The 19,439-nt window shown below is 39.4% G+C and overlaps 2 protein-coding genes and 1 long non-coding RNA gene across 3 annotated transcripts; 1 reads left to right on the top strand and 2 right to left on the bottom strand.

The window, feature by feature from the left end:
- Positions 1 to 789: 789 nt before the first annotated feature.
- LOC115684145 (zinc finger CCCH domain-containing protein 48-like) lies at positions 790 to 4,511 on the bottom strand. Its single transcript, XM_030608846.2, has 8 exons — positions 4,375 to 4,511; positions 3,236 to 3,677; positions 2,855 to 3,040; positions 2,643 to 2,744; positions 2,200 to 2,346; positions 1,817 to 1,999; positions 1,310 to 1,407; positions 790 to 1,210 (listed from the first exon to the last, which is right to left on the bottom strand). The coding sequence occupies exons 2-8, from the start codon at positions 3,674 to 3,676 to the stop codon at positions 1,075 to 1,077; spliced, it is 1,293 nt and encodes a 430-aa protein (XP_030464706.1). The 5' UTR covers position 3,677; positions 4,375 to 4,511; the 3' UTR covers positions 790 to 1,074.
- On the top strand, positions 1,437 to 13,849 carry LOC130134863 (uncharacterized). The gene is made up of 2 exons (XR_008814377.1): positions 1,437 to 1,543; positions 13,653 to 13,849. It is a non-coding gene; the product is annotated as an uncharacterized LOC130134863 (long non-coding RNA).
- Positions 12,898 to 16,011, bottom strand: LOC115684144 (zinc finger CCCH domain-containing protein 48-like). The gene is made up of 7 exons (XM_030608845.2): positions 15,345 to 16,011; positions 14,964 to 15,149; positions 14,750 to 14,851; positions 14,307 to 14,453; positions 13,922 to 14,104; positions 13,405 to 13,502; positions 12,898 to 13,305 (listed from the first exon to the last, which is right to left on the bottom strand). The coding sequence occupies exons 1-7, from the start codon at positions 15,783 to 15,785 to the stop codon at positions 13,137 to 13,139; spliced, it is 1,326 nt and encodes a 441-aa protein (XP_030464705.2). The 5' UTR covers positions 15,786 to 16,011; the 3' UTR covers positions 12,898 to 13,136.
- Between the last annotated feature and the right edge of the window lie 3,428 nt (positions 16,012 to 19,439).

Below are 19,439 nucleotides of genomic sequence, written 5' to 3'. Positions count from 1 at the left end.
TACAACAACTCAAATGAAATTTAGGTAGTGGACAAAAAGAGAAGATCTCGAGTTTTAATTTAGCAATTCAAAAGATTGAACGAAAATGACATTAACAATACGACGCTAAAATAAGGAAATCTACATACTCCAGACTAACACAAAATTCAATTTGTGAAGAAGAAGCTAATAATTAAAGTTGTTTCCTTTTTCTTTTTTTTCAATACATACGTTTAGCAAATTTTTGAATTTAAACTTTCAAGCCGCTTGGGTCCAATTCATATATTTTTGGTCTGGTTTGTTCTATCCCCGGTGGGTTACAACCCCAAATAATACTAATACATACGTGAAAGTACATTATTAATATATGTTACCTAGTTATTTTCCTTATGTAAATTCTACAAAATTTTCACATTTCTGCATTTCTTTGAAATCGCTTTGCACAGCTTATCTACTCTCATAATTGCTCACTGGGCAGGATAGGGAGACTCCCAGACCTAGTTTGGAATTATACCTCTTGAAGATGGAGCTTATTATTAATTTCATAAGCTTTAATGAAGTCCGGTGTATCAGTTTTGATGTATCAGTTTTTATTCCGCGTTTAAAAGTACATGGAGTGTCATAAGTTCATTCATGATTTATTATTAGCGCTTCTATTTTATTTTGCTTTTTCAGTAATAAGACTTCAACAATCGTACAGAGAAAATGATGACCACAATTCCACTGTAAAATCTCTCAAAAAGAAGAAGGGTTTCCATTAGACGACTTCTATGGTCTACTACAAAGCAGATGGATTTGCAAGTGCCCAAGTTGAATAGCAAAAGGCATATCGATTACTAATGATGAATCATTTACAAGTCCAACCGTTGCTGTCAAAAATATAATGTCTATACAAAAACGATAGAGCCCAAAAATTGGGATTGTGGTGCAGACAGTAGTAGTTACAGCCATCCCGTTTCTTGCTCTAAATCACAATCCCAGTTGCATCGGGGCATAGATGACATTGTCTTGCTTGCAAAATTTGAACTCCAATGTCAATAGCTTGATTGTTTCTTCTTCTTAGCATGACTCCATCGAATGAGGAAGCTGCTCTTTTTAGCTCTTCGGAGAATCCAACCATTTCCAAACGGTCAGCATCCCCGCAGCATCTCCTGTGAAGAATAGGCCTCCGGGAGCCGTCTGAAGAGTCCTCACTTCTCGTCTTGAGAATATCTTGCCCCTTTCAGTGAACCTGGAGTACGATGCACGAAGTCAACCAGGCAGAAGAAGAGAACAGTCTTCAGTGAGAGACAAGGACGTCAAACCGATTAGAGAAATGATTTGAACTTACGATGGGAGCTCGTACAAGCGAACAGTGTTGTCATTGCACGCACAGAGAAGGACCGGCTTACCACGTGCATCCATCAACCCTGACAGTGCAAGAATACCCTGTGCAGGACAAAATGATATTTGCAACATCAACATATGATATAACATCACTTCCATTTGACTAGGAACTGACAAAGCACCGACAGGTTGAAGATGAAATTTTATGTCTTCTCCACATAGAGCAAGCACATGGAAGGTACTTGACAGTATGGCTCTATTACAAAGATTCAATCCACAATATTCATATAGTCATTTTTAGCTGAGGAAATAAAACCGAAAAGCTATAAGACGCATCTTTGAGATCTAAGATAGAAAAATAGGTCCATCCACTTGGCGCATATGAAGTCAATAAAAGAAAACACAGTTTCACCCTTATTGTCTACCCTTTTTCCTATAGTACCATCATCAACCACAAATTACCATAATCCACACAAGTGCAAAAAAAAAAAAAATTTAGTGAGCAACATACATGGTCCTCATGATGTGTATAGGCAACTTCCAAGCTGCCTCCTTCAGTGGGAACCCCCCAGACCTTAACTGTCTGATCCAACGAACAGGATATCAAGTACTCGTCCCAGCAAATAAGTGACATCACCACATCAGTGTGTCCAACAAGTTCCTGAACACACTCCAGTGTGTGCAAGTCCCACACCTGCGGAGGAGAAAAAAAGTAAGATGTGAGGGGTCAGGACGATTACTACAGTGGAGCGGGGCACAAAAATACAGAGAGGACGTAGCAAACAAATAGAAGTGATGCAAAAGAGAACATAAACTACAAGGGCCAAGTCATGCCTCCCAACACACACAACTAGATAAAATCAGGGTGAGAGCATCTAAGACAAACCACCATACCCTTATGGTCCGGTCGATGGAACCTGAATACAACCGGTCACGCCCAATAGTTAATGATACCACACCCCGAGTGTGACCCAAGAGAGGTGCAGCCATCTGAAAAGGATCAGCTTCACTATCTCCTTTCCACACCAAGATAGCGCCATCCTAGAAGCAAAGTTTGTTCAGTTTAATCATTGAAAGCCAATATAATTCATCACAAGTAGCAACAGAATGAGGCAGTACGTGATCATATGAATGTTGACTTAGGTGGGCCACACTTAAAGAAGAAGAGAAGAATTTCAGGTCTAAACCAAAAATCCACCCTCACACTGAGCTTCAACTTTTATATCACTTATGCTGCTAATTCACGGAGGAACGAGATACAAAAGAAACAGACTAGACAAAATTCCAGCAGATAAACCACCTAAATTGACATTAAATTCTTTCTAATAATGAATTACCTGGGCTCCGGCAAAAAGCATGTTCTTAGAAACTTCCATAGCATGGACCTGTCCAACTGGTCCACTGATATCGTAGCAAGCACCATTCTGGGTATTCCATGCCTACAAGAGATACAAGAGAAAGCACTAAATTAAAAGCTCAGCAGCTCACTAATTCAAGAATTGCCAAAAAAATAATAACGAAGGACAAAGGAGACCAGCCAACCGCTCACCTTAATAGCATTAGGCATGCCAACAAACACCCAAGGACCTTCACAAGTAAAACACCCAACTTCTCCTCCAAGGTTGATCACTTGATTGCATTTACCAGTGTGACAGTCCCAGATTCGTGCTGTTCCATCTTTGCTTCCGGAGTAGAGCTTAGTAGATCCAGAAGGAAGTGCTATTCCAGAAACACCCTATCATAAAAAGCATCAGGTGAGTCCAGACCTACCTTTATGCCTGACAGGCAATGATATTTCTAAATCTTAATTAGTACAGGACGGGAACAAATTGGAGTTTCATAATACAAGCGATGCTACTAAATTTTCTACGGCTATAGTCTTGGATATAAGAGAGAACACAGAAGGTAAAAACTAATCTAAAAAGAGTACCTTTTTATGCCCGTCGAGCTTAGCCAGCATGGAAAAATCAACACCGTGATACCATGAATGCAAGAAAGGACATGTATCGCCTTTCACACAGTTGCCCGACATCCAGTAGTGGCACACTTTTTCTCCGGGCTTATGAGGGTTTTTATCTTTTGACGAATCACCTCTCTCTCTAGAAGTTGAACTCGCCGAATTCACCAGGCTAGATTCAGGGCCCTTCCCATGGCAATCCTCAGGCATGTAACTCGACTGCTTTGCAGCTCGATGGTAAACATTGCGTGTTAGAGATGCGTCATGCAAAAACCTGCAGGGATTCCGGTTGCACCTCCCTTCCAACCAGTAACTGCAAACTTTGCCGCTTGTCGGTGCTGTCGGAAGCTGATTATAGTGAGCAGCTGATTTTTGCGGCCAACCCGCAGTAGTCCTTGCTGTCTTAATATCCATGCTATTATTATACAGAAAGACGGACAATCAATGACCGAACTGAATAACCTATCCAAAGTTAACTCAAAGTATCAGAACTCGTTCTTGCAAGAAGATCCCTTGCAGAAAACCCAAGGTCCCACTGTAGCCAAGCAATCCCAAGAGTTCCAGTTCCTCTTAGCACCAACAATACGGACAGAATAAAGAACAATCCACGACCTATAAGATAATGCATAACCATCTCGATCCATCATGATTCCCCATCTCTTTCGGTTCCAACCAAATCAAATTCACCCAGAAGCAGAATAGCTGAAAACCTAGAACACGAACTAGAGACTAAAGGAAATTCGTACAAGAATGTCGCATTGTCCGAGCCTCTTCACCAAAAATTCCAGTCATCAAACCTAATGTCCAAAAACTCAAATCAAGGCAACAAATCCCAGATCCTTTCAGTCGGAAGAAAACCCCCCGATTCCTTCGGGGTTACGAAACCTGACAATCCCGGCGAATGGCTACCAAACGCAGGCCCGACGGCCATCGTCGTCGTCACCGGCGGACACCCACCATCTAGAAAACCCTCCCAAGGCCAGCGGGAGATCGTCATCGTCGAAAGAAGAAGAGGAAACCCTAACGGGAACTTCATGGCTATATACTTGGGCTAGAAACTGCTACGGAGAGAGGGCGTCGAGAAGAGAGAAGCAAAGCAAAGCAAAGCAAACCTGAGGAAACCCGCCAAGCGACGATCGCCCCTCGAATCGAAGTCACGAAGATCGTCGGCTGCGGTGGCGATCGAGAAGAACCGAAGCGATGATCGATCGATCGATCGATCGAGAAAGAGAGAGAGAGAGATGTCGAAGGAGACGAAGCCTTTGGTTCTGTTTCTTGGATAGGAAGTTTGCGCCTGGTCTTCTTCTGCTTCTTTGAATATATGAAGGAAGCCAAAGCGCGTTCACCTCACGCGGGGTGGAAGTTACCGTTGAGATTTTCTTGATTTTATTATACTGGAAAAAGAGAGAAAATAAAAAGAGTAAAAGAACATTAAATACCATATAGAGGATAAATTGCTCGAAGATTTTAGTCTATTTAGGAAAGACCGATCAATATCAGAAATGTTTCAAATTTCGATTACAATCTCTTAGAAAATAATGAAAATAATTTTCATTATCGGTAAAACCTATGCCGGGCATTTTTGTTGGTAATCAAAATATTCTCCATTAACTCAATTTTCTAAACAACGTAAAAGATCAATGTCAGGAATTTTTTTTTTTCGAATTATTGACTTCCCGCGAAACCAACTTTCTTGCCTTTCACTCTGCAAATTATAGACCTTCAAGTCATTCGTTGCAGCCATCTTCAAAATGATTGGCAAACCGAGTTGCTCAACTCCAATTTTATAAACTAACTGTGGCACATAGCCCAGTGATAAGATAATTGAGTAGGGTGAGGGCATTTAATTTTGGGTGTGGGATTCGATTCCTATACTTTGCAAACATACAGAGTAAAAATCTAAAAGAGGTGTGAGAATTAGAGTAGGACAGTTAAAAAAAACTCTAATTCTATAGGTTTTCTCCATCATTTGGTGAAGAACAAGATGAATGAGTGGGGCTCACAGAGATCTCATCCCTGATTTCTCAATCCCCACCCATCATGCTTCATAGCTTCCCAAACAAGGAGATGAAAAATCTTTCTTTTAGGTTTTCTTTGTTCTTATCTTGACTACTTTTGGATTGGGATATTGTGACATTGCCACGTCTTATTGTCTTCATATATTTGCAATCCTTATGGAATTTGGGTATATTTTCTATACATAAATGTTGCGCTTGCAATCAAATTGAAAACAAGAAAGAACATGATTTGCAAAATCGCTGTATCGAGATGATGCACCAAGTCTTACCATTGAAATACTCGTCAAAGTAACACTACAGAACTTTTAGATTAGAATTTGCTTCAGTAGTGTTGTAAATTGATCTATGATGCTTCACATGCTTGTTTCAAGGGATATTTTTTCGAAGATTGTAAATGAACATGCAATAACAAGGGCATGGGAGGAATTTCTAGCCAATTGCATATTAATTTATGTTCGTGAGTACTACTTTAGTAGCTAAGCTTCTTCGAACGTTTATCCATCATTGAATTGTCCCAATCTCTTCATCAATATAATGCTTTCTGGCAAAGTTAAAGACAACTCTTTAGTAGATGATGACAAAATGCTTGTAGAAGCTTATCCACTGAAGTAGTACTCACAAACAATAAACTACTATGCGATTGGGTAGTAGTTACTCCCATGCCTTTGTTATTGCCTCTTCATCTGAATCTTTGAAAACAATATCCCTTGAAACAAGCATATGAAGCATCATAGATCAATTTACAACGAGAATAAAAAGCAATAAGAATCTAAAAGTTTAGTATAACATATTTTGGCAAGCATTTTCTATGGTAAGACTTGGGGCGTCATCTGCATATATCAATTTGCAGATCATGATCCTTTTTTGTCCTATTTGAAAGTAAATGCAGCATCTATGTACAGGACACGTGAAACTTTCTCCTGCAACAATCCTTACCGTAAGTTTTTCTAACCTCGTATCTGCAATGGAGCAATTTTGCTACATAGTGGGGATGCTAGAAGTGGCCGCAAGTAGCAGAAACACATCGGAAGACCTAACAAGGAATTAGTGTCAGAAAACATATCCATAAAACTAAGCTATTGAGCATCCACAATCGACATATAACAGCACTTGAATAGAATTCTAGAAGCCTTGAATCAAGTAAGGGGTCCAAGAATCCACGTCAAACCTTGAAAACTTGATGATTATCATACTTTTGGTGTTAAATTTGCAAGCAGGGTGGAGAAGGAATGAGGGAGCATATCTTAGTCACAAGAAAATATTAAGAAAAGCTACGTCAACATTTTTCGTTAGCCAAATTGAACGGAGTTAACATAAGAGCTCGATTACACTAATTTGACAAGTTTCAGGAGAGTTATGAATATCAATTCACCCCACTATAGTGATAAAGGGGGATTTACTTCTTGGACCAATTTGATACTTGTACTGATTTCAGTTTCCTGTTTTTTCTTTGTTTGGGATTTGTGTAGCCTTTAGGAACAAGAAGGAAGATGGCTCCGTATTACTCTTTCAGTTTCTAAACTCACTAGCCTAACAATGGCCGGTTTACTTCTCTTTCTTGTTCTTCTATTCATTGCCTCAAGCGGGGACCATTCGGTCTTGGTCGGCACCCTGGTGGTCGTGAGCCAAGACGGACCGGAACTTGACAACCATTAACAACGCGATTGTTAAGGCAGCCTTCACAATATCGGCAGCACGAAGGGGAACTTCATGATATAGGTTTTTTTTTTGTTAATGCCACAAAAAACCTTAAACTGGTACACATATAATAAATTTACTCTAAACTAAGTTTTTTAACACCAAAAACCCTAAGTTGGTACACCTATGACAAATTTACCCGAAACTAATTTTTTGACCACCAAAAATCTCAAACTGGTACATTTGTGACAAATTACCCTCCGTTAGTTTCCATTAAATTAGATTAATATCACCAAAGAACCACAACTGATAAACGTGTGACAAACGGTGGATAAAACCTCAAATTGGTATATTCATCAACTGTCATGTGTCATCTAACTCAAAAATTTGACGATAAAATTTAATGGAAACTAACAGAAGATAAATTTGTCACAAGCGTATCGATTTGGGATTTTTTGTGGTCAAAAAATTAGTTTGTGGTAAATTTATCACAGGTGTACTAGTTTTGGGTTTTTCGTGGTATTAACCCCTTTTTTTTTGTTAGAACTTCCGGATATATGTGACCACCGGTGTTTACGAGTATGTGTTCATTGTTGACAACAAGAAATATCTCATGATGATCGGAGATGGCATCAACTGTTCAAAGATTTAATCAATAAAGAAGAGATAATCTCTAACTTGACTTAGCTGTTCAAAGATTGAACAAAAGTGACATCCGAAGAATATGACACCAAAATACGGAATTTCCACATACTCTAAAATAAAACAAAATCAAATTTGTGAGGAAGCTAATAACATTCAAAATCGCCTTCTTTTTTTAATTTTTTTCTCGATACATCCATATAGCAAAACTTTCAGTTTAATGGGACACAAATAGAATTTTGAAGTATTTTTTACTCATGATTGATTTCTATTTGAATTATTGATTTCCATTAGAAATTTATTAATGAGTGTCAAGGGGCACTTGTATATTTTCACGATTAGACTCTTTTGTAACATGTCTCACCAAAAAACAAACTCTTTTGTAGGAAGTTTATCTCAAATTTCAATAGGTTTTTAACTTGAAATGATATTTATATTTTGACACTAAAATTCAAAAATGATTTCTTTAGTTGACTTGCAATACAAAGCATATAAAAAAGCTACTTATTATTCTTATTTCGAACTATTCTTCAAATTTTGAAAATAAAAACAATAATTTAAGTGTAAAAAATCATATACAAATTTCAAATGTCAATATTTTTCTATTTTGAAAGGTGTCCGGTGTTTCATATTATATAAAAACCAAAATATGAATTTTATAACAATTAGTGGTAAGACCCTAAACAGCAATTTGTGTGAGGAAGTGGTCCATTTGCATGAAGGCACAATAGGAGGAAGAGTTCATGAGTTCACTCATCTTCTCATATTTTCATCCTTCCATAGGGTCTCTAATAAACATTAGGTTAAATCGAGGAAAGTATTTGCTCCTATGATCGCCATGCGGCAATTCACTTTGTCTCTGTGCCTTGCCATCCAATAAACATTGGTTTATTGATTATTATCTCCATACTTTTTATCTTCTTATTGAGTTGAATTTCAAAGGATAAAACGAAATGAAGAGAAAGTATCTCAAATGTATTCTCCAATTTCAATCTCTTTCAATTAAATAGTTTGTTGATACTTCACTTTAATTCTATGATCATTTTGTGGCAATAGCATAGGGCATAGTTTTGCCACGTGTCTCATGCTCGACCAATAAACTTCGGTTTATTGATTTGTTTTCTCCGGACTTTTTTCTTTGATTGAGTTTGAATTTCAAATAACAAAATTGTTAAAAAGTAAGCATCTCAAGTATATTCTCCTGTATTTATCTCTTTCAACTTTTTTTCTCTCGTTGTTTTTAAACTTGAAAAAAAAAATTAAAAAGAAACAAGTTATTTTGAAAAGTACTATCATTATCCTTTTGAGAGGTTTATCTTTTTCGATTTTTATCTCTAATTAATTTTAAATTTGACAATATGGTATATAAGTATATTGTCATTAGGGGTGTGCAAAAAACCCGATACCCGCCCAACCCGCCCAGGACCGCCCGGAACCGGACCAGGACCGGTGGGTTCTAAGGGTTTCGGTCCGGTTCCCGGTTCCAATTTTTTGGAACCGGTGGGTACCGGTCCGGTTCCCGGTTCCGGGTGTGGAACCGCCCACCCGCCCACCCGGACCGGACCGGTATAATATATATAATATAATATTTTTAATTTTTAATTTTTAATTTAAAAAATTTAAAACCCTAAATCAGGATACTCTCTCACAAGTCACAACACAAGCTCACTCAATCACTCTTGGTCGACGCCTCTCAAGTTTCAATCTCCGATACTCTCTCCTCTCCGACTCTCACCGTCTCCGTCTCCATCGCCCAGTCTCCGTCTCCGTCTCTTCCACTGCGACTGCCAGGTCTGCTCTCTCGCTATCTCTCTCTAGCCGGTTGTCCTTTGCATTTGCTGCTCTCTCGATTTTCTGCGGGGTGTGGCTTCGTTTCGCCTGAATGTGGGGGTGTACGTGTGCGAAGAAACCCGCGCACTTTGCTGGGCTTTGGATGTTATGCTGCATGAATTCCTCTTTCGCGTGTTTCAGTCGCATCTCTATTTCGTGTGAATTCCTCTTTCGCATGTTTCGGTGCTTCAGTAGCGTCTCTGTTTCGTGCGATTCTCGACATGGGTTGGTCAAATTCGCCAATTTTTCCTCTGCATTTGCTGCTCTGGGTAGTGGGTTGTAAATGGGTAGTTTAGTTGGAGAAACTACCCATTAAAAATCATTTACAAAATGATGCACTTAGATGGGTCTTCGATAGCATCTCTGTTTTATGATGGTAAAACGGGTAGATATGTTGGCAAGCAAGCAAGAAAGTACCAAACATGGTCTATAGCAGGATATTTGGTAGCGAAGATGATGCTGGAGGATCTTTCGCACTAGGGAATGATTTCCCTGGAAGAGGACAAGCAGATGAAGCCACTGATTAAGAGATCTTCTTCTTGGACTTGCTGAATAAATCCCGACAGTAGAAAAAAAGACCAGAGAATCGAACAGAGAACACAAGTGAGATTAGCTTGTTCTTACGCCGATATTCTTTTGGTGATTTGCATCTTGTAGGTTTGTTTTGAACCCTTCTGAAAGTTTGGTTTGGTGTACAATAGCAACTGCTAAATTGCATCAAGCTTGCTGAATAAAAAGAAAAACATTATGGTACTTGTACAGTTTTATAAATGCTTGCCTTGATTATGAGCCATGCTCTCCTATCTCACGAGTGATTCTCAGTTTTATACTTTTGTTAACATGATGGTAGAACTTTAGGGCAAAATTTTGGAACATCCATGCCCAAAAAGATGCTTTCTTTTACCGGTCACTAGTATGTTCAAGCTGCTGGTGTTCTAGAATTGTAATTCTTGGTATTTTATGTTCGATTAAGTTTGCTATGTTGGTAAATTTCTTTTTTTTTTTGTGTGAAGTATTCAGTTAACAAGTGCTTGAGATCTCTTATATGGTCTCGATGTTTTTTCACCTTCAAGCCTGGTTGGAAGGCTTAACAAGACCCATCAAGCCTACCCGTCATGATAAGTTTTGTCACGGCTACGCCGTGATCGACGTCGTTTTTTTGCGTTTCGGAGTCGTTTAGATGGGTTTTCGAACTTTAGTTTTGAATCTTGATGACCTTAAATTTTATCCGTTAATGACATGTTGCTTGATTTGAGCAGGTGATCTATTAACATGTCAATGGAAGTAGAGAAATCCTATGATGAGATAACACCAATAATTGAATCAAAATCACTAGAACATGGAGGAGGGGAAGATGACATGTTGTTGTTTTTCGTTACGAGTTCTCGCATCTGAAGAATTTCTGTATGCCGTGCCTTCGAAAAATTTCAGCTTCGTATCCGCTTCGAAAATTTCTCCGTCTCGCGTCTGAATAATTTCAGCGTCTGAATCTCAAAACTTAGATTATGTGGGTCTTCAATAATGTATTTACCAGCTTGTAAAGTTTGAAAAACTTCCTTCTGAGCTTCCATAATATATATATACATTCCTGGAATAGAATAGTTCAGAATAAGTATCAGATTTACAATAACATGGAAGGTTTTGTCAACTTCAAAATCAATAGGAGTTTTCCTCAACAGCATGTTCCCTTTGTTGACATTTGCTAGTGATTTGGTCGTGAAAATGCTGGTCTTTCTGTGAATTTCCTTGCATCTTGTGGGTTGCAATCTTGTTATTGAAAGTGCTCGTCCCGCTCGCTGCTAGCCTTTTGCCGCTCGCCACTCGCCGCGCTCGGTCCGGTCCGAACCCATTGGGTCGGTTGGTCCCGGGTTAAACCTGGTACAAAAAATGAAATAAAAAAATTATCGGTTGGTCCCGGGTTGACCCTGGACCGGACCGAACTCATTGGATCGGTCCGGTCCTTGGTCCTAGGCTCAATAGGGTCGGTCCTCGGTCCCAAAAATTGAGGACCAATACTGTGCGGGTTGGTCCTAGGATTAGGGGGTGGACCGGCCCAACCCGGACCATGCTCACCCCTAATTGTCATACATAATTTATTTTAGTAATTATAGATTTAGTTAGAAGGAGAAGTATATCTTGTTGGATAAATAAGATGTATATTTCGAAGTATAATATATTTTAACATGTGATAGTACACAATTTAAAATAATATTAATGTAATTCGAAGGATAGCTTATGTTATGAAATTGTTATTGAATATTCTCTATCTATAACAGTTAAATAATAATAATTTATCGGAAAAAGAAGTTCAAGTTAACTTACTTGAAACATGCATATTGAAATTTCATTCGAATTTGGGTCCTCTTGAAATCCACTTGATTTAAATATATCTAACATCCTTTAAAGCAAATCCATTCAGCAAAAAATAAAAAGTGTATGTAAATTGATTTAAAGTACACGTAATTTGAAATTTATTCAACAAAATTAGAGAGAACTCAATAAGGTTTAATGTATAAGTTTGTCGTTCAATATATATTTTAAATACAGAAACTCAAGTGAAATTTACTTAATGGACAAAAAGAGATGATCTCGAGTTTTAATTTAGCAATTCAAAAGATTGAACAAAAATGACGTTTAAACAATACAGCACTTAAATAAGGAAATCGACATACTCTATACTTAAACAAAATTAAATTTGTGAAGAAGAAGCTGATAATTACAATCTTGTTTTCTAAATTTTTTCAACTTGAGCAAATTTTTAAATTTAAACTTTCAAGCCGTTTGTGTCCAATTCATAAATTTTTTGTCTGGTTTGTTCTATCCCCAATGGGTTACAACCCCAAATAATACTAATAGTCTAATAGATACGTGAAAATACATGTAAAAGTACATTATCAGAATACGTTACCTAGTTATTTTCCTTATGTGAATTCCACAAAATTTTCACATTTCTGCATTTCTTTGAAATCGCTTTGCAGAGCTTATCTACTGTCATACTTGCTCAGTGGACAGGATCGGGAGACTCTCAGACCTAGTTTGGATTGATACCGTTGAAGATGGAGCTCATTATTAGTTTCATAAGCTTTAATGAAGTCCCGTGTATCAGTTTTGATTTGTAAAATCTATTCATTTGAATTGCAGTATGTAGTGTATCAGTTTTTGTTCCACGTCCAGAAGTACATGGAGTGTAATAAGCTTACGAAGTCCATTTATCAGTTTCTCATTGAACAATTTTCATCCATACAGTAGTGAGCCTATGCATTGTGAATTTGTTTTCATCGGACTGAGAAGAATATGCAACAATTTTGAAGTGCCGTTTATTCATGATTTATTATTAGCGCTTCTATTTTATTTCGCTTTTTCAGTAATAAAACTTGAACAATCGTACAGAGAAAATGAAGACCTTAATTCCACTGTAAACTCTCTCAAAAAGAAGAAGGGTTTCCATTAGACAACTTTTATGGTCTACTACAAAGCAGATGGATTTGCCCAAGTGCCCAAGTGCCCAAGTTGAATAGCAAAAGGCACATCAATTACTAATGATGAATCATTTACAAGTCCAACCATCGCTGTCAAAAAATTAATGTCTACACAAAAACTGGGATTGTGGCGCAGACAGTAGTAGTTACAGCCATCCCGCTCATTGCTCTAAATCACAATCCCAGTTGGGTCGGGGCATAGATGACACAATCTTCCTTGTGAAATTTGAACTCCAATGTCAATAGCTTGATTCTCTCTCCTACTTATCATGACTCCATCGAATGAGGAAGACGCTCTGTTTGGCTCTTCGGAGAATCCAACCATTTCCAAACGGTCAGCATCCCCGCAGCATCTCCCGTGAAGAATAAGCCTCCGGGAGCTGTCTGAAGAGTCCTCACTTCTCGTCTTGAGAATATCTTGCCCCTTTCAGTGAACCTGGAGTACGATGCACGAAGTCAGCCAAGCAGAAGAAGACAGCAGTCTTCACTGAGAGACGAGGATGTCAAACCAATTAGAGAAATGATTTGGACTTACGATGGGAGCTCGTACAAGCGAACAGTGTTGTCATTGCATGCACAGAGAAGGACCGGCTTACCCCGTGCATCCATCAGCCCTGACAGTGCAAGAATACCCTGTGCAGGACAAAATGATATTTGTAACATCAACATATGATATTACTGTCACTTCCGTGAGACTAGGAGCACAGTAAGAAACTAACAAAGCACTGACAGGTGGAAGAAAAAAAATTCATGTCTTCTCCACATAGAGCAAGCACATGGAAGGTACTTGACAGTATGGCTATAATAGCTTCAATCCACATTATTCATATAGTTATTTTTAGTGGCGGAAATAAAACCGAAAAGCAATAAGACTCATCTCTGCGATCTAAGATTGTAAACCAGGTCCATGCACTTCGCACATTTGCAGTCAATAAAAGAAAACACAATTACACCCTTATAGTCTACACTTTTTCCTATAGTACTAGGATCATCAACCACATATTACCATAATCCACACAGGTGCAAAAAAAAAAATTTAGCAAGCAACATACATGGTCCTCCTGATGTGTATAGGCAACTTCCAAGCTGCCTCCTTCAGTGGGAACCCCCCAGACCTTAGCTGTCTGATCCAACGAACAGGATATCAAGTACTCGTCCCAGCAAAGAAGTGACATCACCACATCAGTGTGTCCAACAAGTTCCTGAACACACTCCAGAGTGTGCAAGTCCCACACCTGCGGAGGAGAGAAAAAGAAAGATGTGGTGGGGTCAGGAGGATACTATGGTGGAGCGGGGCAGAAAAATACAGAGAGACGTAGCAAACCAATCGAAGTGATCCAAAAGAACAAGACGAACTACAAGGGCCAAGTCATGCCTTCCCAGGACACACGACTAGATATAATCAGGGGGAGAGACATCTAAGATAAACCAGCTTACCCTTATGGTCCGGTCGATGGAACCTGAATACAACCGGTCCCGCCCAATAGTTAATGATACAACGCCCCGAGTGTGACCCGTGAGAGGCGCAGCCATCTGAAAAGGATCAGCCTCACTACCTCCTTTCCACACCAAGATAGTGCCATCCTAGAAGCAAAGTTCGTTCAGTATAATCATCGAAAGCCAATATAATTCATCACAAGTATCAACAGAATGAGGCAGTACGTGATCATACGAATGTTGACCTAGGTGGGCCACACTTAGAGAAGCAGAGAAAAATTTCAGGTGTAAACCAAAAATCCACTCTCACACTCAGCACAAACTTTTATATCACTTATGCCGCTAATTCACAAAGGAACAAGATTCTAAAGAAACAGACTAGACAAAATTCCAGCATATAAACCACCTAAATAGACATTAAATTCTTTCTAATAATAGATTACCTGGGCTCCAGCAAAAAGCATGGTCTTAGAAACTTCCATAGCATGGACCTGTCCAACTGGTCCACTGATATCGTAGCTAGCACCATTCTGGATATTCCATGCCTAAAAGAGATACAAGAGAAAGCAATGAATTAAAGCTCAGCAGCTCACTGATTCAAGAATTGCCCAAAACAAATAATAACAAAGGACAAAGTAGACCCAGCCAACCACTCACCTTAATAGTATTAGGCATGCCAATAAACACCCAAGGACCTTCACAAGTAAAACACCCAATTTCTCCTCCAAGGTTGATCACTTGATCACATTTACCAGTGTGACAGTCCCAGATTCGTGCTGTTCCATCTTTGCTTCCGGAGTAGAGCTTAGTAGATCCAGAAGGAAGTGCTATTCCAAAAACACCCTATCATAAAAAGCATCAGGTGAGTCCAGACCTACTTTTATGCCAGACAGGCAATGATATTTCGACATCTTAATTATTACAGGACGGAAACAAATTGGAGTTTAATAAAACAAGCAATGCAACAAAATTTTATGCAGCTATAGTCTTGGATACGAGAGAGAACACAAAAGGCAAAAACCAATCTATAAACAGTACCTTTTTATGCCCGTCGAGCTTAGCCAGCATGGCAAAATCAACACCGTAATACCATGAATGCAAGAAAGGACATGCATCGCCTTTCACGCAGTTGCCCGACATCCAGTAGTGGCATACTTTTTCTCCGGGCTTATGAGGGTTTTTATCATTTGACGAATCACCTCTCTCTCCAGAAGTTGAACTCGCTGAATTCACCGGGCTAGATTCAGGGCCCTTCCCATGGCAATTCTCAGGCATATAACTCGACTGCTTTGCACCTCGATAGTAAACATTGCGTGGAAGAGATGCATCGTGCAAAAACCTGCAGGGATTCCGGTTGCACCTCCCTTCTAACCAGTAACTGCAAACTTTGCAGCTTGTCGGTGCTGTCGGACGCTGATTATAGTGAGCAGCTGATTTTTGCGGCCAACCCGCAGTAGTCCTTGCTGTCTTAATACCCATGCTATTATACAGAAATACCGACAATCAATCACTGAACTGAATAACCTAACCAAAGTTAACTCAAAGCATCAGAACTCGTTCTTGCAAGAAGATCCGTTGCTAAAAAAACCAAGGTCCACTGTAGTAAAGCAATCCCAAGAGTTTCAGTTCCTCTCAGCACCAACCAACAATACGGACAGAAAAAAGAACAATCCACGACCTACAAGAGAATGCATGACCATCTCGATCGATCGATCGAGAGAGAGAGAGAGAGAGAGAGATGTCGAAGGAGACGAAGCCTTTGGTTCTGTTTCTTGGACGGGAAGTTTGCCTCTTCTTCTTTGAATATATAAAGGAAGCCAAAGCGCGTTCACCTCACGCGGGGTGGCAGGTTAGCGTTCAGATTTTTATCAAATTAATAAGTGAAACATCAGATAAATATCAGAAATGTTTATTAAATTAAAAAAAAAAAAAAAAAAAAAGAGAGAGAGTAAGAGAACATTAAATATGGTATAAACATAAATTTCTCAAAGATTTCAGTCGATTTAAGAAAAAGCGATAAATATTAGAGATGTTCATTAAATTTCGATTCGAAGGTGTTAGAGAGATTTTACGGTGTGCTTTTTTTTTTTTTAAGAAGAGCTTTAGAGGGCGGAGGAAATGTTGAGGGTTGAGAAAAAACGAGGTGGAAAAAGGAGGAGCGAGGGGAATTATTTTTCGTTATCCTTATTTAAAAAGGGGGCGAAAATTACTTCCGATCGTATATTTCTCATAAATATCGAGTCGAATCCAAAATATAAATGTAGGAAAACGAGGTGGAAAAAGAGGAGGCAAGCTAAAATGAGTAAACAATAGATCCATTTATAAATAAATAAATAAATAAAAACATGTTTGAAATCAACATAGGAACATGAATCATTTTTCCTGAAAAATATTTTCGTAATGTTCATTAGTAAAGATATTGGAATCGCGGAAAATCAACAATTCAGAAAATGCTTTCCTAATTTTGATTGTTCTCGTCGCTTAAAAAAATAAATTAATGAAAATTATTTTCATTATGGATAAAACCTATGCCAAGCATTTTGGTTGGTGATTAAAATATTTTCTGTTAACTCAATTTTCCAAACAACATAAAGATCAAAGTTAGGAAAAAAAAATTTCAAATTATTGATTTTTCGCGAAACCAACTTTCTCGCCTTTCACTTTGCAAATTTCATGTCGTGTGTCGCATCCATTTTCAAAATGATTGGTATATCGAGTTGCTTAACCCAAATTATGTAGGTTTTATCCATCATTTTGCGAAGAACAAAATCAATGAGCGCGCTCATAGAGATCGTTTCCCCGATTTCTCGGAATAATTATCCAAAAAGTCCTAAACTTATTGTACGGCAATCAATTCAGTCATAAACCTTTCAATTGTGTTAATTTAGCCATAAATATTTTAACGATTTGCCAATTTAGTGCTAAACCTTTTGAAAATTTGCCGATTTTGTCCTAAACCTATTATTTGAATATTCGTCAAAAGGTTTAGAACTAAATTGACAAATCATAAAAAAGGTTTGGGACTAAATTGACAAAATTAAAAAAAATTTAGGACTGAATTAGACTTCCTAAAGTAAGTTTACGATTTTATGGACAATTTTCTTCCGAATTCTCAATCCCCAACCATGCTTCATAGCTTCCCAGGCAAGGAGATCAAAAATCTTTCTTTAGGTTTTCTTTGTTCTTATCTTGACTACTTTTGGATTGGGATATTGTGACATTGTCAATCGTCTGATTGTCTTAATAATATTTGCATTCCTATGGAATTATGGGTAAAAAAATTTGGAAGTTAAAACGACTTTTGGATTAGATTCACAGTTACTAACCATAATGGGAGATTATTGGTTTCACGAAATAGTATATAACTCAGTTTTCTATGTAAAGATACTAATCGTAGCATAAAAGTTATCCGTTACAAAAAAAACTTGTTATTTCGTGATTCCGCTTGTTCCAACGAACCCATCTATCCAAAAACCCTTTGATATTGTCTAAGCTCGTGTTTGCTATGATCGGTCTTCCGAGCCGATAAGGTGTCTATCCATAACTCAATTCACAATATATTCATAAATCACATAGCAAACTAAGGTCATGAAGCGTTATTCCTCGACCTATTTTACAAAATCATTTCACGCATCTGTGTCACGGATTTTCGAGTCATTGGTAGTTCATGGCATCGGCCGATAAGGCTTCCATGCTATGCTATGCTATGATGCAGAAAGAACAGAGAATTCTTGAATTCTCTCCTGCCGATGGGAAAGAATTTCTTCTTCAATTCAAGTTCATTTCAAAATACTTCAATTGGTACTCGCCAAAATATTTCAATCGGTACTCGCAAGAAATAGGCCATTTTTCAAATTCCCATGTTTTTGGATCCGTGGAAGAGATGGGTATCGAAGTACCACTTCCATAGTTAATTGTTCCGTCACAACCAACAACCTTAACGCAACACCACAACCACTACCTTCTCCACTTTCTTCACCACAAGTATCACCGCCGCTAGAGGTGTCAATGGATCGGGTCGGGTCGGATTTTCATGATACCTGACCCAATCCTAAACCTATAGGGTCGCGTTTGACCCGACCCGACTAGACCCGAGACCCTATTCATCATATACCCCAAGAGACGGGTCGAGTCGGATCGGGTCGGTCCGGATTGGGTTTCGGGTTGAGAGAGGAGCGAGAGGGAGATGTTTTCTTTGCCGCTCGCGAAGTACAGAGCCCCCCACCCGGGGATCCAATTGAGGGACATCGACAGGGAGAGCGACTAGAAGGACCCGTCCTCAACGGCGGCGGCGGTCGTCATCGAGAGAGGCGCGCGGAGTAGGGTCGAAACACTCTCGAGCCTCACCAAATCCGTAATAACTACGACGGAGGCTCAGCAGGAAGGGGAAGAAGGGGACGGGTGGGCAGCAAATCTCCGGCTCGCCAGGACACGGCCGCTAGTGCGATGGCAGCGTTGGCAGCAGCTCGGAGGTTTCACGCGCCGGAGCAAGATCTCACCATGCGTGGATCTGAGAGGCGCAAGCGCAAAGAGGGAGAGGGAGAGATTTGGTTGCAAGCGGATCTTGAATGTGAGGAGGGAGGGGGAGGGACTTGGAGGATAGATAGGACAAAGCCGTGACGAGAGCCATTGGAGAAGGAGAGGGGAGCAGACCCGAGGAAACGTGGGGGAGAGAGGTCGAAGCCGTGACGAGAGCCATTGGAGAAGGAAAGGGGAGCGGACCCGAGGAAATGTGGGAGGTTTCGGGGGAGAAGAAGGGAATGATACGGGCATAGAGATATTCCACAAGTCAAACTCCTAGATAGGATTGTCAAAAAAGCCCATGCCGGCCCGGCCTGGCTCAACCCAATCACAACTTGACAATACCTATACCTTAAAACCCTACCCCAAAAAAATTACAGCCCGACCCCAAAATATCCAAAATTTTAGAATAGGGTCGGGCCGGCGCGAGCTTTATTGACACCCCTGGCCGCCGCCGCCACACCTCCAACTTCTCCACCATTGCCGCTGCCTGTACAACTTGTTGTCAAAGTGATGGTGGCGGTGCTAGATGGTTGTGGCAATGGTGGTGGAGATCGAGCGGAGGTGGTGGCCAGTTGATGGTCATGGTGGCAACAGTGAAGGGTGGTAGAA

This window comes from Syzygium oleosum, unplaced genomic scaffold (assembly GCF_021117445.2).
Source record: "Syzygium oleosum isolate NSW1041296 unplaced genomic scaffold, Sole_v2.1 Sole_v2.24, whole genome shotgun sequence".
NCBI lineage: Eukaryota > Viridiplantae > Streptophyta > Magnoliopsida > Myrtales > Myrtaceae > Syzygium > Syzygium oleosum.
Note: the sequence above shows the minus strand (reverse complement) of the source record. Positions and strands in the feature narration are given on the sequence as shown.